The 23,995-nt window shown below is 42.1% G+C and overlaps 1 protein-coding gene across 2 annotated transcripts in view; it reads left to right on the top strand.

The window, feature by feature from the left end:
- Positions 1–22,281, top strand: part of LOC126213142 (neprilysin-2-like) — a 319,779-nt gene extending 297,498 nt beyond the window's left edge. For both annotated transcript variants that reach the window (XM_049940760.1, XM_049940759.1), the window contains one exon: positions 20,707–22,281. In XM_049940760.1, coding sequence (XP_049796717.1) covers positions 20,707–20,869 — 163 coding nt within the window. In that variant the 3' untranslated portion in view covers positions 20,870–22,281. The remainder of the gene's footprint in view (positions 1–20,706) is intronic.
- The last annotated feature ends 1,714 nt before the right edge of the window (positions 22,282–23,995 follow it).

Here is a 23,995-nt window from a genome sequence, read left to right as displayed (position 1 = left end):
GGTTTCCACTATCCGCCACACGCGATTATTATTATTATTATTATTATTATTATTATTATTGTCATTATGTCTCAGCAAATCCCATATGGTGTATCTTCCCACCACTGAAATAGATGTGTATTGTTCGATTCAGTATTTCCATCACATAAATGTGGTTTATAATTACGTTACATTGCTACTAGTAGACATATTTCTCACTTTTTCTTAGACAGTTGCTACCTGTTACTCCATCATAGGAATTTATGTGCGAAGCATTGTTGAAATACAGACGTTCAAATTATCCGATTTCTGTAATTTCATTTCGATACCAGATCGTTCTAATCGGATTCAGCCAGGTAGTCTTAATGTGGATATCCGACCACGACTGTCATCATATGATAGACTGTGTAAACCACATTCTTTATCGGACTGTTGAATATAGATCACTTATCTATGACAGGACCTGAATTCTTAAACACTGTGGAAAATAATAATCCGATGTGCTTATTACAAATACGTTATTCCAATATAAATATGTGAACTAACGAGATAACAGTTTATTTACAGGAGCAGAACTAATGTTCAAATGTTCAAATGTGTGTGAAATCGTATGGGACTTAACTGCTAAGGTCATCAGTACCTAAGCTTACACACTACTTAACCTAAATCATCCTAAGGACAAACACACACACCCATGCCCGAGGGAGGACTCGAACCTCCGCCGGGATCAGCCACGCAGCTCATGACTGCAGCGCCCCTGACCGCTCGGCTAATCCCGCGCAGCTACTAAAAGTATACTCGTCCACAAAACCCATGTGGACAATTATCTGATAATCGGTCAAGCTTTGCTTTGTCGCAGCTCTTTAGGACAAAAGAATGGACAGCTCCCTGCTTTTTGCGTTTCCGATAGCGCCTACGATAAGAATCTGGTGTCATATTATGTTTCAGAGCCGTAAACTGTTTATTTTTTCACCTCATACTAAAACAAAAGCTATGATATGAGACGAGGAAATGACTTATATGCTTCTCAGGAACTTAAGTTTTTCGCGTTAATTTTCTCACTTCATTCTAAAACAAGGACGTTAATATGAGAAGAGGAAATGAAATATACGCTTCCAAGACATATTATTTCCTTGTGTGCTACTACTGCATACATGAAAGCCCTGCAGTTAATTTTTGTATGTTGGATAAATTTTGATATCACCTCACATTCCTTTGTGAGAAGGTTCCTATTTTCTTAGGATTCAAATAGCGTGGACATTTCATCACTGGTTAATATTCTCATGACTAATGACATGATACCCGTTGCAATTGCTCCATGGCACCTGTGAGTAGAGTCTCACGTTGGTTACTATAAGAACACGCAGGCAGTGATATCCGCTCACTGCAGTCAGAGCCAAGGTGATTTCTTTCTGTTTATGGCGAAGCGTCTGCTGCAGTGTCCACGCTCAGCCAACATAAACAAATCGCGGCGGCATTGGGCAGTGCTGATCGCTGCGCTTGTCGCAGGCCTCGACAACAAGAGCGCACTCTCTGCTAACGATACTATGGAGTTAATACATCTTACTTAACGTAATATGCAGGACGTGGGTTAGGTGAAAATTCAGTTTGTAACTTCCCATCGCATTAACATACTTTACAGTCATATTTGATGCCCGGTTGTCTGTCTGATGTTAATAGTATTGATTCAGATTGTGCATTAACACGAAAACTCACTCACACACACACACACACACACACACACACACACACACGCACACACTCATTGATTCCAGTGAGGGTGACAACTACTGTGTGTTGAACAACACATGCACCAGTCAGTTCCTCAGTTGGCGTCGAGTGGATGAGTTTTTTCAATTACCTTGCATTGCAAGAATTGTATGTAAGAGCCTGAAAGTAAATGGACTTGTATCCTAAAGAGCTGCGACAAAGCAAAGCTTGACCGATTATCAGATAATTGTCCACATGGGTTTTGTGGACGAGTATACTTTTAGTAGCCGCGCGGGATTAGCCGAGCGGTCAGGGGTGCTGCAGTCATGAGCTGCGTGGCTGATCCCGGCGGAGGTTCGAGTCCTCCCTCGGGCATGGGTGTGTGTGTTTGTCCTTAGGATGATTTAGGTTAAGTAGTGTGTAAGCTTAGGTACTGATGACCTTAGCAGTTAAGTCCCATACGATTTCACACACATTTGAACATTTGAACATTAGTTCTGCTCCTGTAAATAAACTGTTATCTCGTTAGTTCACATATTTATATTGGAATAACGTATTTGTAATAAGCACATCGGATTATTATTTTCCACAGTGTTTAAGAATTCAGGTCCTGTCATAGATAAGTGATCTATATTCAACAGTCCGATAAAGAATGTGGTTTACACAGTCTATCATATGATGACAGTCGTGGTCGGATATCCACATTAAGACTACCTGGCTGAATCCGATTAGAACGATCTGGTATCGAAATGAAATTACAGAAATCGGATAATTTGAACGTCTGTATTTCAACAATGCTTCGCACATAAATTCCTATGATGGAGTAACAGGTAGCAACTGTCTAAGAAAAAGTGAGAAATATGTCTACTAGTAGCAATGTAACGTAATTATAAACCACATTTATGTGATGGAAATACTGAATCGAACAATACACATCTATTTCAGTGGTGGGAAGATACACCATATGGGATTTGCTGAGACATAATGACAATAATAATAATAATAATAATAATAATAATAATAATAATCGCGTGTGGCGGATAGTGGAAACCCTCCCCCATATGGGTGGTACCGAGGAAATCAAATACTAGGGGTGAACCAAATACTAACACAATCCTGAACGGCTACTCAATCCGTTGAACGCAAAATCCAGACACGTCTGAGTGAAAATCACCGTTACTCTGGTCACCGTGTTAGCTCAATGAGCTTGGCTGAAAATATTTGCTTTCAAAGGCTTCAACACCCTCTGGTCCTGTCCGGTCATGGTATCACCCAAGCACAACCAATGAAACACAAGCAAACGTAAACTATGCAAGCAAAGTCAACTTTATCCCAGGTGGTACACAACCCGGCTGTCGACAGGCGGCAGTTGGATTTTCGGATTCTGGGGAGTCCAGGTTAGCACGACAGAGAATATCGAAGATCTCTGGTAAATTTCCCTACAAGCAAAAAACATGCATTTAAAAGTAAACATCGATACCTTGATCCAAACACGAAAACTAAATAATTTCACAAAAGAAATGGACCGACAAAAAATTCTCATCCTTGCACTTCAAGAACCACGACTAACTGACAATGAAACCGTGTATTAGGGAAACCATTGCATCTTCAAGAGCAGAATACAACAAAAGGTAACGAAAGGCGTACCAATCTTCGGCATTGCATTTCTCGAACACCAATCTATCAACTCTGTCAAAGAAATCACACCGATCGACAATCAAAAGGTTCCAATGGCTCTGAGCACTATGGAACTTAACAGTGGAGGTCATCAGTCTCCTAGAACTTAGAACTACTTATACCTAGCTAATCTAAGGACATCACACAAATTCATGCCCAAGGCTGGATTCGAACCTGCGACCGTAGCAGTCGCGCGGTTCCGGACTGAAGAGCCAAGAACCGCTCGGCCACCGCGGCTGGCCCGTCAACAAGCGACTTATGACTATGGTCATTCAGAGCCCCAGTAAAACATATACACTCATCAATGCACGTGTCCCCACCAACATCGACGGCCGGAGTGTTCGAGAGGTTCTAGGCGCTACAGTCTGGAACCGCGCGACCGCTACGGTCGCAGGTTCGCATCCTGCCTCGGGCATGGATGTGTGCGATGTACTTAGGTTAGTTAGGTTTAACTAGTTCTAAGTTCTAGGGGACTGATGACCACAGCAGTTAAGTCCCATAGTGCTCAGAGCCATTTGAACCATTTGAACCCACCAACATCGAAAATAAGAAAAACATCGACAATGTTGAAAAATTCTGGAACACACTCGAAAATACCATGAGCAAAATTCACCAAGATGACGTGAAAATACTAATGGGAGACTTCAACTCTATTTGGGACAGAAAAAACGTGTAGAAAAAGCATTGGAAGAAATTCAACACACCGAAACGCTTAGACTAACGTCACACGTCTGACTGACATTTGCCAATTGAACCACAAAAGGATGTCTTCCCGCTTTAAGAAAAAACCAGTCCTCAGGTAACATGCTTAGTAACCAGGTGCAAGCTGCTTTTGTTCGCCTTTCGAGACTTGCTGAAAGCCAGATTTTTAATTCTTTTGTAGCACAGCTACAAGCAGGCAGATAAAAACTTAATAAGGGAATCGTAAGACAACGCTCGAGCAAAATTCTTCTTGCTACTTTCAGTAACTCTTAGTGTCAGAGTGAAAACCTTACGGTACTGCCAGATTCATAATGCCACTTTTGTTTTCTGCCGACATTTTTTTGTTGTTGTGAATACATAATTTTATCTATGAAAAGCCCCATTTTCATAACACTTACGAATGGTACAGGAAATGAAATAAATACAGATCTTTTCTAAGTGTAAAGTCTGTAATATCCTACTAATTCGTGTTAAAATAAGCCCAATTGTCTCACAGAAACTTAATGCTTTATTAAGATAGACTGCCGTCGTGATGTTTCTGTATTAAGCTGACTTTAGTTTGTATTAGTACAGTGAATATTTTAATTGCATTTTCCATTAGTTTACTAAACGCAACAGTAATTATCAAAGAGAAATTAATTAGCAGCAGAATTTTCTTTCACGATATCTAAAACGATATGACAATGCTAAAGTTGTTTACAAATTCTACGCCTGTAGAAACCTACTTGTTCTAACGATGTCAATAAACCAGAGTAGTTTTAAAAGTATTTTCGTCTAGAAATGAATTGCCTTGACGGTTGATCGATCTAGAGTGGGAAAGGTAAAATTTTACAAATATATGACGAGAGGGACAAGTGCTTGAGAGAGGACTTCCCTATCAATACAAATGTGCCTGAGAGACGACTTTCCTATCAATCTCCTGGATAGTTTTGTTTCTCAAATCAACATAGTGCGTTATCATGCAGTAGCACAGGTGATGTAGTTTTGTTGCTCGATTTTCTTACACTGTGACCGAAAGGTGTCTCAGTTGTTGGCAACAAATTCCAGCTGTGTTGCACACACCCTGGGGGCAGAATTCGTAGCCCAAAACACACTTTTGGATTTATCAGATGTAAAATAATATGTTCACGCAACTCTTTCCTCGAGTTTACGTCTTTTGGTGGGGCTCAGCCTTTCATTTCTTCTTAGGAAGTTAACGATAAAGGCATCATAACACGTCACCAGTAACAGTACTGCATAGGAATGCTCGATGAGTGACCTGATGACGTTCAATAATAGTTACTCTGTTGATTTTTGTTGTTTCGAATTAGAGCATGCAGTACTCCTACACCAGACTTCTGAACATTGCCTGTTGAATGCAAATTCAAGTGGTTCATAATTATTTTAGTAAATTCACTCGATATTTTTATGTCCTTTAAATTACATTTGCTACATGATTCGCATTGAAGACGTAGGAAATGTATGTTATTTGGTCCGGGAAGCACGTTCCAACAGAAACTGATGCTTACATTGACATTTATGTTGCGAATTAGTCGTCTTATCCATCACATGGATAACGAGGATGCTCCGTTTTGCTACAGTTGTTTCATAGCTAACAAGGGAACCTCCCCATCGCACCCTCCTCAGATTTAGTTATAAGTTGACACAGTGGATAGGCCTTGAAAACTGAACACAGATCATTCGAAAAACAGGAAGAAGTTGTGTGGACCTATGAAAAAAATATTCAAACCAAACAAACTGAGTAGTCCGTGTGCATGATAAGCAACATCAAGGATAGCTTGAGCACGGGAGCGCAGTGGTCGCGTGGTTAGCGTGAGGAGCTGCAGAACGAGAGGTCGTTGGTTTAAGGCTTCCCTCGGGTTAGTTGTTTGATTTTTTTTATTTTCAGACAATCATCACCACACGTACTGTTATTCAACAAATGTAGGAAATAATCATACAAATGTTCGACAATCGTTCGATCCCTTAAGGAACTTTCCGATGCCTTACAGTTCGGAAAATATTCATTGACATTGTTATTGGAGTCACGAGCTATATTTGCTGGATTCATATTGCCCACGCAATGCATCGCACGTATTTAATGCACTCTCGTCCAAAGTAGCGAACAGTTAACTGCCAGCCAGGGAGCCTCATTAGCAGGAATACTCTCTCTTCCGTGCGCTATAGTCGACTGACGTCATGTCTTTCGATGTTTTTTAGGTGTAGCGTCATCATACTACGGCGCGGTTACCTCGCATCGGACGGACGGACGGACAGATAATAATTGTCTGAAAATAAAAATTAAACTTTTCACTCCTGGGAAAATTTGACGGAAGGACCTCTCGTTCCGCAGCTGCGTGCGCTAACCACGGGATCACGGCGCTCCTGAGCTCACCCTATCCTTGATGTTGCCTATCTTGCGCATGGACTACTCAGTTTGTATATTTTGCTTATTTTTTTCATACTTCCACACAACTTCTTCCTGTTTTCTCGATTGATCTGTGTTCAGTTTTTCAAGGCCTATCCCCTGTATCAACTTATAACTAAATCTGAGGGCGGTGCGATGGGGATGTTCCCTTGTTAGTGGTATTGTGTGTTGGTGGCGTTGCCAGTTTACATACTGTGCATGTAACTCACAATAAATGCGTTGGATTCCTCCTGTGATCAGTTTACTTGAAAAACGTTTGTTGTCATCGTAATTTGTGTAACTGTTTCTCCGACTTCCAATTTGACAATTTGTGGAAAAATTGTTTACCTTCTTAGTCCTAGTTTCAAACATTGTCTGATAGAAAATGTAGGCATGAAGGAGTCTGTAAAAGCAATTAATCGCTATTATAGCAAACTTTTGAATCCACTGGACACTTGAATTCTATATATTGATTCTGAGAGTTTTCTTATTTCTCTTGTTATTTACTGTCCCAAAGTCATCCGTGAGAATAAAATTAAAGACAGTTGGATTAGGTTCCTGATCTATAAACTGTGATTTAATATTCTGCGCTGCTAAATAAATTTTGAAGGTTGTATTCTTTACGTAAAACAGAGTATCGATGTCAGTCCTAGGATTGACGATAAACTTCAGAAATACAATTACGGAAAAGTGACATATCGATTACGGCTACTCACCATCAACAATAGTTGTTACCCATTGTTTAGTATTTGCTATTTTACCGTCGTTACCCTTTAGAGGCCAACCTGATCTTTCCACAGTGCCATTTTTACTTGCTTCTTAATATGTCCTATAACTACAGATTTGTTGAAAATATGAACTGTTAAATACGCTATTCCACAAATTAAAAACTTCCAGTTATTCTTCATATCTTGAAACTTACTACCGTTGACTTTCACTGAAGGAAAGATACGTAATAATAAAATGAAATCAAAGATTAGAATGTCGAAGCATAGTGTGAATGGTTAAAATGAAATGAACTAAAAATCATCTTCTTGTCTAAAACACTTTACTCTTCCAGAGAACTTCGGTACCTCTCAAAATTTTTTCAGCTCTGATGTTTAGCCACATGTGGAAAAATAGCGGGTCTCATGATGCAGCACTGTTTAGCCGTCACAAAATAAAGCCTCAAAAATCAGTAAATAAAACTATTCTTGTACAGTTGCTCCGAATCGCATATACCAACCGCCCTTTGCTGCGACAACTACTCAAAGTCTATTGGGTATTTGATTTTGTTCTGCTTTTTCGGGCCTCCTTACCTCTCCTTCTAGCCCAACCTTTGTTCTGCAATTACGTCTTCATCGGGGAGCTTCTCCTCAACATTTTTATTTTGTGCTGAACTGTTTTGTACCCTTCTTGCATACACACGTGTGTCACGTATTTTATAGAGACTGAATGAATATATAAGGTGAGTATTTCTTCTCTTATCAAATTAAATATTACATATCTTGCTGTGAATTAATTTGTTTGTCCCCATTCCACTTATTGCGTTTCCTTGAAATTATATAAAACATAAGTCTGTAAAAAAAAATCGCGTATAGCCTCCTTTGGCTTCCACAACAGCTGGAAGTCTGTTGGGCATTGAGCCCACAACTCGAGCCACAGAACTAGGAGATTCAAGTAACTCATTCCAAGCTTCATGAATTTGCTGATTTGTCGTGCGTTGACAAATGGGTGGTTCTCACTGAAACGGCGTATCTGCTGATCCTGAGCTTGCGTTGTTTTGCGGCGACGGCCATGAGGCCTCCCATTCAGGTTACCACTCTCGTCCTTTCGTCTGATCCACCTGGCTACCGTCGACTTGTGAAGACCCATAGTTCTTGCTATGTCGGCATTTGAAGATCCCTCTGCATGGAGTTCTATTGTAGCGCCCTTGTCTGCCTCAGCCAGATGGGCCGTTTAGCGTTGACTGAATGATTCGTCGCGGATAATATCGGCTGCGGAAACAGCGCTGGCAGGAAACAGACTGCCTCCTCCACGATGGCAGCCACAACGCAGTGGCCAAGTATGTGTAACACGGAAATCTATGGCATAAACGAGAGATCGCAAGCCCGTACCTGTGTCATTACGTAGTGGAGCAACTTAGAATCTCTAATTTTTCTCAGAAGGGACTGGTCCACTCTTGTCATGTCTTATCCTGATAAATATTACATGAAATGAAATGTTTACGTTTTGCATATGCGGCAGGCCTGAGGCAAGAAACATTTCTGAAATATCTGAGGCAACCTGAAGAACACTTCGTGAATATTATCTGTAGAAGGTTGCCTTATAAGAAGGAAAACGTGTTTATCCCCGCTCGCCGTGTTTCCAGGTGGCGCAGTTTACTCGGAGGCATACATAATTCTCGCCGGGCGTAAGAAGCGACTCGACGAGCGAGGGGAACTCGCCAAATGTCATAGGCTGATTGTCCCGAAACTTTGCTCAGTGAAGGAGAGGACAAAATAAGCGAACATGTGTTTCGGCTTATCTGCAGACACTCGACCGTTTCCGAGAAAACGACGGTCAAAGTTATCAACGCGCTGTTGCTCTAGTGTAGATACCTTCTGCAGCCGAGAACGCAATTGAAGCGGTGGCTACCGTCGTTCCTTCTTAACACTGATTCCCGTGTTCGATACCATATTGGGTTTTTTAATTATTTTATTTTCCTGCCTCTCTATCAGAATTATCTACGAATGTTTTTTTCTAAGTTATGTTGAAATAATGTTGTCATTATTCGCCAATTAACTTTATGTGTAATTAATGAATTAAAAAGTAATAAACGAATGAGACAAGCTGATCTAACATCATCTGGGCTGCCTCATGTATCGTTATAACCAAATATTTTATAAATGTTAATCTACATTCAGATCCGATGATGGCACCTTTAGTGTGTTGAAACCGGTTATCCAGTAAACAATATTTAAGCGATCTTGGCTTCTGAATTATTTCTACAACAGAGTGATCGCCCCACTACGCACTGTGTGTTCCCTTTTTAACTTATTTCTTTACACAGTAAATTAACTGACGAATAACGACAACAGTGTTTCAACATAAATTGGAATAAACATTCGTAGATAATTCAGAGAGTGAGGGGAAAAAAAAGGAAAAACCGGGTTTCGAACTCGCAGCGCAAAGTTCAGAAATCGCTATGGTAGCCGCAGAGCCACCGCTCCAGTTGAATGCTTACCCGCTAAGAGGTGTCTACACTATAGTAACAGCGCATTGAAAACTTTGACCGTCGTTTTCTCAGAAGCGGTAGAGTGTAAGCAGATAAGCCGAGACACGTGTTCGCTTATTTTGTCCCCGCTTTCACTGAGCGAAGTTTCAGCAAGATCGGGGTATTTCCTCGGGAACACAGGAAGAAACCATAGTAATAATGTAATTCAAGGCTCGCAAGAAAAGATTTAAGTGGTCCTTTTTCCCGCACACTGTTAATGAGTGGGACGGTAGAGAAATAACCCTAACCTTCTGCCAGGCACGTAAGTCCGGATTGCCAAGAAATCCTGTTGATGTAGTCATGTAGATGTAACGACGAAATTATGTTTTAATTACGACATGTGACTTTCATTTGATTTAAACATCGAAGTTGTTTGCTGTTTCAAAATGGTTCAAATGCCTCTGAGCACTATGGGACTCAACTGCTGTGGTCATAAGTCCCCTAGAACTTAGAACTACTTAAACCTAACTAACCTAAGGACATCACACACATCCATGCCCCAGGCAGGATTCGAACCAGCGACCGTAGCAGTCGCACGGTTCCGGACTGCGCGCCTAGAACCGCGAGACCACCGCGGCCGGCTCGTTTGTTGTTTATTTACTTTTTGTTCAATAGTTTCAGGCATATACAAACACCTAGGCGCGTTAAATTGATATTGAAATAAAGTGTCATGCGTGGACCAATAACAATAAATTCCCACCTACTTGTTATAGTACTGCAGTATCTGCCAGCGTATTCAGAAGTGGATATCGCATACGAAGTTCCTAGGGTGTTTGTAATGGATATTGCAGACGACTTCGACAAAGTTTGAATGTAGCTTCGTAAAAGTTCCGTGATCAAACGATCTGAGTTGCTGGCGAATACAGTTTATCCTCACTAGACAGTATATATTATCATTATACATGAGGTGAGTAGGGTTTCGCCGCGTTGCGGTGGCCGAGCGGTTCCAGGCGCTTCAGTGACGAACCGCACGGCTGCTTCAGTCGCAGGTTGGAATTCTACCTCGGGCATAGATGTCTGTGATGCCCTTAGGCTAGCTAGGTTTAAGTAGTTCTAGGTCTAGGGGCTGATGACCTAAGCAGTTAGGTCGCATAGTTCTTGAAGCCATTTTTTGACCTTTCGCGTAAATTTTCTTTACATAAACCGTCGTATCTTTTGATTGCGTTGACATAGAAGCTCACTTTTTTACACCAGCATGGGACCGGTTACAGCAAGAAGTGCGATACATTTCCGCTTATTATGTCCACCCGTTCTGGAGGTAAACGGGTTTTAAGGGTTGGGTAGACAGATAGACGGTCAAGAAAGTGAGACTAGTAGGGTTCCGTTTTTACCGGTTTAGGTGACGAAATCCTAACAACGAAAACACTGAAGATGAGGGCCGCATAAATAACACCCGCTACTCTTTATTCGAAATGTTCTAGTTGCTGTCGATACATAAGCATATTAGTCGTAGCTACGTTTTCGATCCAAATCACGTTTACAGGAATGCAAATAGAATGTATTTGCCTATACACGTGGTAATTCACATCCCAGTATTAATGCCACCGCGTTTTAGAAGTACGAACATTCTCATTGCTAGCTAGCTTAAGAAACACTTCTGCTAATGAACGTTTTCTGGCTGTGGCGAGTCTAGTGGAGAATTCGAAACAATGCAGAATACGTTTGGCAGCTATGTAGCCGTTTATTTCCTGGGGTGGTGCAGAATTATCCTACAAAATTTACTCTCTAATAACAGTAATTTGTTATTTCGATAAACATCCCGAATGATTGTCACATAAGCGGTGACATAAAGGAAGAAAATTCATGTTTTTGAGTCCAGAAAGCTCTATGCAACAGAAACTGCAGATTTTCATTTCGAAATTGCCTGCTTGTTCATGTCTGGGGTAATAATAGAGGGCTGTTTGCCTAGGTTGTCTGCTAGCATAGTGAAAGGAAGGTCTGGTTTGTTTTCGGTTCTAATCTCTATGGAGGCAGGTAGAATATCAGTAAAGCAATTTTAAGAAATTCTCGCGCACCCAATACGTTTTATCGCTACCTTTATTCTGTACTGGCGCCCTGTGCATGTCAATATGACACTCTTGTAGAATTTCATACATGATACTGCCTACTTTTTCCGCTTCTGTCAATAATGGAATTGACTTAAGCGTGGCACTGAATGATTTTTAACTGAATTTCGTTATGAATCTAAATTTGCACACTTTCATGGTAGGTCAGCAACGGTAATCCAGTATGACTGGTCTGAACGTTGACACAGACCGTTTCGCGGCCGAATGCGGATAATATTTTGCTACTTCGTAACGATCTTGGGTTCTTTGTCTTACTGAAACAGTTAAGTCATCTCGATAAGTTGAAATTCATTTTTATTTGTCCAGTTCATACCAATTAGCGTTTGTTCTTTCAGTTCTGTCTTATATTTACGTGTTGTATTTAACACACTAATCAGCATTAATATAGTCTTACAAATTATGGAATACAGTCTAAAAAAGTTCAGATAGTTTGTCAATTTCACGCCTGCGCATAGTATGTTGGTAGCACTTCGTCGCCTTGCCTGTTATGCTGTGTAGCAGACTTTAAAGCCGTGCGGATCAGCATAACGAAAAGGCGAGGGGTCTCGCTCGTTTTGTCCACGACTGTACATGTTCTCACGTGCCTGACCCCTAGTAAAACTATGCCACAGTGCATATTCTGAATCACAACTTGGAGACATGTACTGTCTAGTAACATGTTTCAGTTTTCCTTACGTTTTGTAATTTTCTCTCAGTCGCCTTCTGAGAACCTAGAGGTACTTAGGAATAACCGAATATACTGCAGTAGGGTGGTGGTAAATATTGTAAAGGAAGACAAAGAATCGCCCACAGTGAACCGACAGATGTGGACGTAGGCTGCGCTAGTTGTCCAGAGCTGCGGAGGCTTGCACAACATGGACTAATATGGAGAGCTGCATCAAACCAGTCTTCAGACTGAACACCAACACAATACATATATGTTTGTGTGGCTTATATGTGTTACAGTATGTATGTATGATTTTCTGCTGATATATCTGTGTTTTGTAATTCTGCACAGTTTGAATGTACGTTTGTGGAGTGTGCATCACAAGTCTGTGTCAGACAATTGTGCTTCTTTGAGCTGTTCAGTTCTGTGAAAGACCTGCATGCGTGAAAGTAGTCGCTTTACGTGCTGGGAGCAACTGCATTCGACTTTCCTCGCATTCATTCAGGCATGCCGTATTTCAATGCCCTAACCGTGCACTCTGCAGAAGGGGTGCAATCTACCCCTCACTTATTTGCTGATAGTCAGTCACTTCATAATAAAGTCTTTTAATAAGCTTCGAGAGGAATAAGATTTACAATAAAGGTTTTTAGTTACCTTCTTTTCACGTCTAGGGGTTGATTCTTGAAGCTGAATTTTTTCATATCATACACTCCTGGAAATGGAAAAAAGAACACATTGACACCGGTGTGTCAGACCCACCATACTTGCTCCGGACACTGCGAGAGGGCTGTACAAGCAATGATCACACGCACGGCACAGCGGACACACCAGGAACCGCGGCGTTGGCCGTCGAATGGCGCTAGCTGCGCAGCATTTGTGCACCGCCGCCGTCAGTGTCGGCCAGTTTGCCGTGGCATACGGAGCTCCATCGCAGTCTTTAACACTGGTAGCATGCCGCGACAGCGTGGACGTGAACCGTATGTGCAGTTGACGGACTTTGAGCGAGGGCGTATAGTGGGCATGCGGGAGGCCGGGTGGACGTACCGCCGAATTGCTCAACACGTGGGGCGTGAGGTCTCCACAGTACATCGATGTTGTCGCCAGTGGTCGGCGGAAGGTGCACGTGCCCGTCGACCTGGGACCGGACCGCAGCGACGCACGGATGCACGCCAAGACCGTAGGATCCTACGCAGTGCCGTAGGGGACCGCACCGCCACTTCCCAGCAAATTAGGGACACTGTTGCTCCTGGGGTATCGGCGAGGACCATTCGCAACCGTCTCCATGAAGCTGGGCTACGGTCCCGCACACCGTTAGGCCGTCTTCCGCTCACGCCCCAACATCGTGCAGCCCGCCTCCAGTGGTGTCGCGACACGCGTGAATGGAGGGACGAATGGAGACGTGTCGTCTTCAGCGATGAGAGTCGCTTCTGCCTTGGTGCCAATGATGGTCGTATGCGTGTTTGGCGCCGTGCAGGTGAGCGCCACAATCAGGACTGCATACGACCGAGGCACACAGGGCCAACACCCGGCATCATGGTGTGGGGAGCGATCTCCTACACTGGCCGTACACCACTGGTGATCGTCGAGGGGACACTGAATAGTGCACGGTACATCCAAACCGTCATCGAACCCATCGTTCTACCATTCCTAGACCGGCAAGGGAACTTGCTGTTCCAACAGGACAATGCACGTCCGCATGTATCCCGTGCCACCCAACGTGCTCTAGAAGGTGTAAGTCAGCTACCCTGGCCAGCAAGATCTCCGGATCTGTCCCCCATTGAGCATGTTTGGGACTGGATGAAGCGTCGTCTCACGCGGTCTGCACGTCCAGCACGAACGCTGGTCCAACTGAGGCGCCAGGTGGAAATGGCATGGCAAGCCGTTCCACAGGACTACATCCAGCATCTCTACGATCGTCTCCATGGGAGAATAGCAGGCTGCATTGCTGCGAAAGGTGGATATACACTGTACTAGTGCCGACATTGTGCATGCTCTGTTGCCTGTGTCTATGTGCCTGTGGTTCTGTCAGTGTGATCATGTGATGTATCTGACCCCAGGAATGTGTCAATAAAGTTTCCCCTTCCTGAGACAATGAATTCACGGTGTTCTTATTTCAATTTCCAGGAGTGTAGGTTCTGATGGTTCCAATTCACGTAATAACTTCTAAAGAATTGCCTGAATAGTTAATTTTGTTCTCTCACATTTTTCTATGTCGCACTGTCTTTACCATTTCCACTTCAAAGCAGAAAACTACATTGATATTCCCTCCCGAACAGCAAACCTGACCCTGCTCCACCGTGTCTCACCAACCTGAGTCGCACAGCAGCAAAAGGCAACTATAGCGCGTGCAAACTGCTGTGGCCGCTGTATGAGGTATGGGGAGGGCAGTGGCCAGTGGTGGGGGTTGTGAGCAGGCGCTGCAGGGGAAATTCCGAGCGCTGGAAGGGGCGCGCCATCCTAAACTGAAGCCTGCACTCACATTTCGTGTAAATATTAAGTGGGGCCCCTCCACCCCCACACATGCATGGTGACCATTCAGAAAGTGCAACTGTCAACTCTGCTTTCGTTAGTATCTAAAAAGAATTCCGCCGAAAATGCAGCGATCCATTTTCGCCTGGCTTGTTAACCATTTATAACTTTCTGAGAAGCATCAAGAGTAAAGCGTACACGTTTCTCTGGTTGCCATGCCAAAATTTGCTTCTTTTGCCAAAGCACAGCAGAGTTTACACTGTCTCGCCTCACTAAAATATTCTGGAAACAAAATTGCTAGAGAATTCTGAAACAGAAGTTTACTGAGGAACTAAGGAAAAGAAAAGTCAATAGCTCATGGAAAAGCGCATGCTCGATAAAAAGTGTAATGTCTTCACCTATGTTGTTCCAAAGCCCACAAAATTCCTCATTTCACCAGCAATTGATGACCCTTATTAATGACATTCTTTCACTACGATAGATAATGAAGTTTTGCATAATAACGATATGGTAAAATACTCTTCTTTTTGTCTGCTATCATTTGCCACAATCTCATTTCGATATCTCAAACCGCTAATTAAATATGAGAAACGTAGTGCGCATTTCACTCTGGCTTTATCGCTGGCGCAGTTGGATCGCAAATGAGTGCGCTATGTCCGACCAACTCTAAGGAAAAAAATCAATATTTTAATTTCGTAAACAACAACATTTTATGTACTACACACCACAGCGTGTCCTGCGCGAGCTGCAGTGTCTCACAGACTGACTGCTCGCGCTCGCACGCAAAAGTAACTGTCGTCCGCTACACGTACCCATTGGCTCACTGCCGCCACAGGAAGGCTCGTTTCTATTTATTCCCATTCAGTATGATATACCACACTACTACTAGACAATGTTTAGCCCAATTATGGAAGGCCTAAAATAGTTACTATTATAACTAAAGCTACTGTAATAGCTAAAGTTACCCTTAACACAATGCATCACACAGAGACGACTTTTGGTTAAGGGGCTCCGGAACGCCCTATACTTGCAATGTTAAAATAACGCTTATAAATTACATCTTTCCTCGCAAAGTATTTGAGGTAGGAAGTTGAACTTTTTACAGATTATTTATTGGAATATGGGCTACAACTTAACACAGGGATTTTACAAAATTTTAGTTCAGTTATTAAAGATGATTTTTTTTCAATTGTAATGAAAATTCACAACATTTTTTTGCAATTTTTTATTTATATATTCAAAAATATACAGTTTTTTGGAAAAAGGCTGTGTTAAATCATGCAGAAGGTACTGTGTAACATTTACTGAAAGTTTGAAACAAATATGTTTGGAAGATCCTTAGAAAACATGTAATTAGTATGAGAAAATAAAAGTTTTGGGAATCGAGCGACAAAGATTGGATTAACTTTTTAGTGCATTCCAGGTCCATAGGATGGATTATCTTCATCCTCTGCAAACTCCTCCTCCAGCTTCCTCTTGTTCCTCCTCCTGTTTACTCTTGCTTGTATTTCTAGACTCTTTACAGCCCTGTCTGCAGCCCGAAGGCGTTCCTTGTCTAAAGCGAGCATCGCTCGTTGTTGTGTTCGTAGATTTTGCTACCATTTTCTTCACTTGCAGTTACTGCAACACTGTTCCAAAAGGTGGTCATGTATGAACACTTATCACATTTCAGTTGTATTTCACTAGCAAGTCCTACGTGCTTTATTATGGAGAGTTCCAGACCAACTTCACTACAATGAATACATCTTACACAGTTTGAAAAAATTCCTTTGAGAACCGACATATCAAATATTTCATTCACATCCGATTCGCTCATAAAACATTCATAGTTTTCACTCATTGAACCGAGCTGCTTCTGTGAAGTATTTTCTTTCCCACTTTGACTGCTATGGGCAGGTGTACTTGAGAGGTTAGGTTCACTCACTCGGTTATCGTCTTTATTGTTTACAGTAATAACACATACCTTTGGCTTTCCAACATTTCTCCTTATCTTAAAAGCCTTCAGAGGATTTCTAATAACTTTACTTTTACTCATTATTATACTTCAACAAAACAGAGACTCAAGAAACAGAATTAATTACGAATATCTTCGAGATAACGACAGAGTAAATAAACATGAAACAATCGACAATCACACCAGCGATATATATTGAACCATCACAGGTTAGCCACAACACATACTTTATCTCACATCACTAAAATGTACCTGATGAACACGGACGTTAATAATAACACCATTTGACAGCAGTTTAACAGCGCCGCAGTGGGTCACGCCCATGTAGAACACATTTCAAAAAAAATTTAAAAATAGTTGTAGTCTTCGTAATTGAATAAATTATATATCTATTAAAAGGTAATAGTCTGCAGATTCAGAAAACGCAAAAAAGTAAAAATTGAACTTTTCATGATTTTGAGCCTTTCCGGACCCCCTTAAGACACAAACTATATGAAAAAATAATGAATGCATACCTCAGTGAGGCAACGAACTGACTGTAGTTTTTCACCACAGCTGACGTATGGTGTGCTTAACTATTTCACTATTTTCTTTGTCATCTAAAGAATCAGATGCTATCATGCAGGAATATATCTGTACAACAAAACTAAATTGATATGAGTCTAATTCTATCAGGTGGTGGGAATATATCAGAAGCAATACCAGGTTGTACACACACAGCTGTAACATTACACTCAAGTGCACCAGGCCGTGTGGCGTCTGCCCTGCATTCCCCTCAGTGCCTCATTCGACCACAGACTGCCCACTCCAAGCATTCGTGCTCAAACGAGCCACGCCTGAGCACAGCACGGAAGTAAACAAAGTCCCCAGTCTTCTAGTGTACATGTACTTTGGACAATGAGTTTGCATGATGGTATGTATTTTTACCAGTGTGTATGTGTGTTTGTGTGGTATGTATTTTTGTATCTATAAATATGTAAGCTTATGTGTGACTAAGGAATAGCGCAGTAGGCAGTACAGTTGAAGAGGAATGGACATCACTAAAAACGGCCATCACAGAAGTTGGGAAGGAAAACATAGGTACAAAGAAGGTAGCTGCGAAGAAACCATGGGTAACAGAAGGAATACTTCAGTTCATTGGTGAAAGGAGAAAGTACAAACATGTTCTAGGAAAATCAGGAGTACAGAAATAGAAGTCGCTGAGGAATGAAATAAATAGGAAGTGCAGGGAAGCTAAGACGAAATGGCTGCAGGAAAAATGTGAAGACATCGAAAAAGATACGATTGTCGGAAGGACACACTCAGCATACAGGAAAGTCAAAACAACCTTTGCTGACGAAACTTCCTGGCAGATTAAAACTGTGTGCCCGACCGAGACTCGAACTCGGGACCTTTGCCTTTCGCGGGCAAGTGCTCTACCAACTGAGCTACCGAAGCACGACTCACGCCCGGTACTCACAGCTTTACTTCTGCCAGTACCTCGTCTCCTACCTTCCAAACTTTACAGAAGCTCTCCTGCGAACCTTGCAGAACTAGCACTCCTGAAAGAAAGGATATTGCGGAGACATGGCTTAGCCACAGCCTGGAGGATGTTTCCAGAATGAGATTTTCACTCTGCAGCGGAGTGTGCGCTGATATGAAACTTCCTGGCAGATTAAAACTGTGTGCCCGACCGAGACTCGAACTCGGGACCTTTGCCTTTCGCTGTGAGTACCGGGCGTGAGTCGTGCTTCGGTAGCTCAGTTGGTAGAGCACTTGCCCGCGAAAGGCAAAGGTCCCGAGTTCGAGTCTCGGTCGGGCACACAGTTTTAATCTGCCAGGAAGTTTCATATCAGCCCACACTCCGCTGCAGAGTGAAAATCTCATTCTCAACCTCTGGTGACATTAAAAGCAACGGTGGTAACATTAAGAGTGCAACGGGAATTCCACTGTTAAATGCAGAGGAGAGAGCACATTGGTGGAAAGAATACATTGAAAGCCTCTATGAGGGTGAAGATTTGTCTGATGTGATAGAAGAAGAAACAGGAGTCGATTTAGAAGAGATAGGGGATTCAGTATTAGAATCGGAATTTAAAAGAGCTTTGGAGGACTTACAGTCAAATACGGCAGAAGGGATAGATAACATTCCATCAGAATTTCTAAAATCACTGGGGGAAGTGGCAACAAAACGACTATTCACGTTGGTGTGTAGAATATATGAGTCTGGCGATATACCATCTGACTTTCGGAAAAGCATCATCCACACAATTCCGAAGACGGCAAGAGCTGACAAGTGCGAGAATTATCGCACAATCAGCTTAACAGCTCATGCATCGAAGCTGCTTACAAGAATAATATACAGAAGAATGGAAAAGAAAATTGAGAATGCACTAGATGACGATCAGTTTGGCTTGAGGAAAAGTAAAGGGACGAGAGAGGCAATTCTGACGTTACGGCTAATAATGGAAGCAAAGCTAAAGAAAAATCAAGACACTTTCATAGGATTTGTCGACCTGGAAAAAGCGTTCGACAATATAAAATGGTGTAAGCTGTTCGAGATTCTGAAAAAAGTAGGGGTAAGCTATAGGGAGAGACGGGTCATATAGAATATGTACAACAACCAAGAGGGAATAATAGGAGTGGACGATCAAGAACGAAGTGCTCGTATTAAGAAGGGTGTAAGACAAGGCTGTAGCCTTTCGCCCCTACTCTTCAATCTGTACATCGAGGAAGCAATGATGGAAATAAAAGAAAGGTTCAGGAGTGGAATTAAAATACAAGGTGTAAGGATATCAATGATACGATTCGCTGATGACATTGCTATCCTGAGTGAAAGTGAAGAAGAATTAAATGATCTGCTGAACGGAATGAACAGTCTAATGAGTACACAATATGGTTTGAGAGTAAATCGGAGAAAGACGAAGGTAATGAGAAGTAGTAGAAATGAGAACAGCGAGAAACTTAACATCAGGATTGATGGTCACGAAGTCAATGAAGTTAAGGAATTCTGCTACCTAGGCAGTAAAATAACCAATGACGGACGGAGCAAGGAGGACATCAAAAGCAGACTCGCTATGGCAAAAAAGGCATTTCTGGCCAAGAGAAGTCTACTAATATCAAATACCGGCCTTAATTTGAGGAAGAAATTTCTGAGGATGCACGTCTGGAGTAGAGTTGTATGGTAGCGAAACATGGACTGTGGGAAAACCGGAAGAGAAGAGAATCGAAGCATTAGAGATGTGGTGCTATAGACGAATGTTGAAAATTAGGTGGACTGATAAGATAAGGAATGAGGAGGTTCTACGCAGAATCGGAGAGGAAAGGAATATGTGGAAAACACTGATAAGGAAAAGGGACAGGATGATAGGACATCTGCTAAGACATGAGGGAATGACTTCCATGGTACTAGAGGGAGCTGTAGAGGACAAAAACTGCAGAGGAAGACAGAGATTGGAATACATCAAGCAAATAATTGAGAACGTAGGTTGCAAGTGCTACTCTGAGATGAAGAGGTTAGCACAGGAAAGGAATTCGTGGCGGGCCGCATCAAACCAGTCTGTAGTCTGATGACCAAAAAAAAAAAAAAAGAAAGTGTGACTTTATGGCTGTGTGATGCTCGTATGTGTTATGTGCATATACCATCTATGTACTTGCTGACAAGTGAACGAGTTGTGTTCCTATGCAGTGTGATTATCTCATAAAAATATTTTTGTAGAAATAAATTTCATTTTTAAATACTTTTTGCAATCAAAGTTAAGATTAAATTCCTCTTATTTAATAAATTGCTATCATATTTTAGCTGAGTTTTAAATTGTCATGTGAAGAGTGATACTTACCCCATTTGGGGTAAGTAAACAACAAGAAAGGAAAATATGTGACGGTTTCCTCTCGATCCTGTTCTAGGTACCGCACTGAGGCGATGCGCCAGCTTATCACGACAGGAGTTCATTCCCCGGGCCGGTTCAGAGCACTGGGCTCGATCAGCAACCGGCCCGAGTTTGCCGAGGACTTCGAGTGTCCACTCGGCTCCCGCATGAATCCGGTGGAGAAGTGCCAGGTGTGGTAAAGGATCCGAGGGGGGACACCGAACAGCCGGGGCCTGTCGCCGACCTCTGAGTGCTTCTGCCAGCCACCGAGTGACACACTCGTGTAACTCTAAACCTCAAGAACAGAAGGGAAACTAATGAGGTCAGCGACTGGCCGATACACTAGCAGTGGAGCTCTGTTTCTGTGTAGCCATCACCGCTGGACCCTGACAACTAAATCATGAGGCAGCAGTCCTGGAAGAGACTGGCAGTCCCATCTGAAGAACATCAGAGGAAGACTGCTACAGATTCAAATCATCCTCGGTTGAGGTTTGCAGTTGGTTTTGGTAACTGGGTTGCCAGAACTCTGGATGGAAAAGTCATTGGGCAGAGATGTTGTATGCTCACTCTGGTGGAAAAGCTGATATCTCGTGGCTCTGAGCCACGATGGGATATGGCTTTAAGTTACGTTCCCAGTTTGTCGACTGCAGAGTGCGAGAGGTGACAGCTGACAGCTGCGAAGCTACACGCAGCCTGTTGGGCCCAGTACACACTTGCAATCTCGGAAAGTGTGGCTTGATGGTTGTGATTTCTGACATTTTGGACAAGGCATGTTACACCGTGATGTGCAAGTAAATAGATTAGCATGTGCCGCGAAAAATAGTGCTTCCATCAAGTACTATAAGCTGAATTTTTGCTAATTCTGCCACCATATTTAAATGCAGATCACACCTTAACGTCCCGAGTCCAAAATGTTGGATATCACAGCCACAACTGCACACTCAACCGCAGCAAGCCACAAACTGTGTACACTGCCGAACGGACTGCTGGGCAGCCTCTGTTGATGTGGCACTCCGCAGTCGACAAGCCAGGAGACTGGCTCGCAGCAGACTCCCACTGTGGCTCAGACTGAGAGATACTAGCTTCTCAGCCAGAGGCAGTGGACACCATCTCTGCCGAGCGACAAGTCGACCCACAGTGGTGCCAACCTAATTACCGAACCAGAATTGTGCCGTCCTTGGCACAGTGTGATTGTGGTATATCATAACAACCTGCACTTCTTTAGAATGGATAAACAAACCTGTGTGCAAAACCTGTTATTTTTATACTAAATGGTAATCAATAATTTTAGATATGAATTCCTTTCTTTCAAAAACTGTATATTCGTTCTGCTGCACAAAATCACAGGGAGCAAATCGTCACTCTTCACAACTGGTAAACTATGGGAAAAGGGGGAAATTTATTGGACAAAAAGTAATGATCTTTTCAGTGCTCAACCAATTTAGCAACTGTAACAAATAGTTTATGGAGCACAGATTTGTGCTGACTTGTTGGTAATTAGTAGGGTTCACTGCAATTCTAAGATACACTGAAAGGTCATGAAGAAAGAGCTAGTCAGATAGCATGGATTAATTAAGATGTGACAATAAATAACTGTTACAGGAAATTAAAACATCACATTACTGTCTTTGATGCTTGCTCCAATCACAACAAAACGAGGATATTACAGAAGATAGTGACCTCCATGCAACAGTCACCAGAAAAGCGACTGACTGCCAAGAAATTATTAAGTCTCATAAGCAGAACAGTTTAGTTAATAAGTATTGGAGAATATGTATGGACCATAGGGTTTTCAAACTGAAAACTAATTTCGATATAACATACCATACGAGCCGCAACACGATTTGTCTTTACAGTAGTCCATTACAGTATATGTTGGACGGAATTATCAGCAATGGGATCATTTCTATGTAATTGGTATTGTCACTGACGAAAATTGCTGTAAATAGTGCTTGAGGTTTCGAGAACGAAGCAGTAAAGTTTAGTTTCTTTGAAGGGTGCTATGAATATTTACTTAATTGCACGGCAGTGACGGCGCCCCTCATTCAGAAGCAGTGTCGAAGAAGTCGGTAAGTGTATTTAGCAACTCAGATTACACCTTAAAATAAGATACTCCTGTAGAAAGAACGGAATGTACTGATCATGTTGTAGATTGTTTAACGAGTATCTTCACTCAGTGTAAATCAGAAACACCTTCTACATACACTCATTTCGAATGGAGACATTACACACTCAATTAACATATGATGTAACCAGTCTACATATGTTTAGCATTGGATTGTAAAATTATACACTTGTGTATGAATTCCTTCTTTAAGACATTTGCACCATCCCGTCCATGAGAAGGCTACGATGAAGAAATTGTGCAGGCCCCAATGTGAATTGCATGGCCAAGGATAGCTGATACGAATACTAGACATTCCATGTGCTATTGCCTTTGTATATGGGGTGAGGGAAAATAATCTAATGGTACACCGTAGCATGTACTCTCATCTCTTTTTATCTTCTTCTTATGGAGTCTACATGAGATAAACATTGGAGGCAGCAGAACTACTGTACAAGTTTTGTCCAACACCAGGTCCCCAGATTTACCCAGTAGAGTTTTCCGATTACAGTTTACCTCCTCACGTAGCTCAGTAGCACTTTTGTATGGACTTTACTAGCCTGCTATGATTCTAGGAGCATGTCTACTGATTTTTTTCTTGGATTATGCTGCCATGTCTATTTAATAAGGATTCCAAAAACTGGAACAGTACCCTAGATCTGGTCGCACTAGCGTTTTGTATGTGATTTCTTTTACCAACGCACCACACTTCCCTAGAAACCTCACAGGGAATTGAACTGTCCTGTTCGCTTTCCCTGATGCTGATTCCATACAGCCACTCCTTTGTAATAACGCATCTTGCGAGTTAACAATGTTTTCCATAAATCTCAGACTGTGGCGGCGTCACACACAATTGAAATACTGAGAGTCGAGTAAACACATTTTTTCCTAATCAGCCAGCACAGCTACAGTTCATCCAGTGACATGCTCTCGCAGTTCCTTTGCTTTTCAACAATAAATCATCAACATGCAATCCAGCACCAGCAGGGTTGTCGAGAGTTGCAGGTACGTTGAAAAAATCTCAGACGGAAACGTCTGTTCCATAATGCAAAACCAAGATTAGATTAGATTAGATTAGATTAGTACTTGTTCCATAGATCATGAGTACGACACTTTGTAATGATGTGGAACATGTTAGGTTAATAAAAGGTGTCTATACAAGATATTACATTACACAAAATATTACATGACACTCAATATTTTTAATTTTTTTGTGGGGGTT

Source organism: Schistocerca nitens, chromosome 11 (genome assembly GCF_023898315.1).
Source record: "Schistocerca nitens isolate TAMUIC-IGC-003100 chromosome 11, iqSchNite1.1, whole genome shotgun sequence".
NCBI lineage: Eukaryota > Metazoa > Arthropoda > Insecta > Orthoptera > Acrididae > Schistocerca > Schistocerca nitens.
This window is presented reverse-complemented; position numbering and strand designations above follow the sequence as displayed.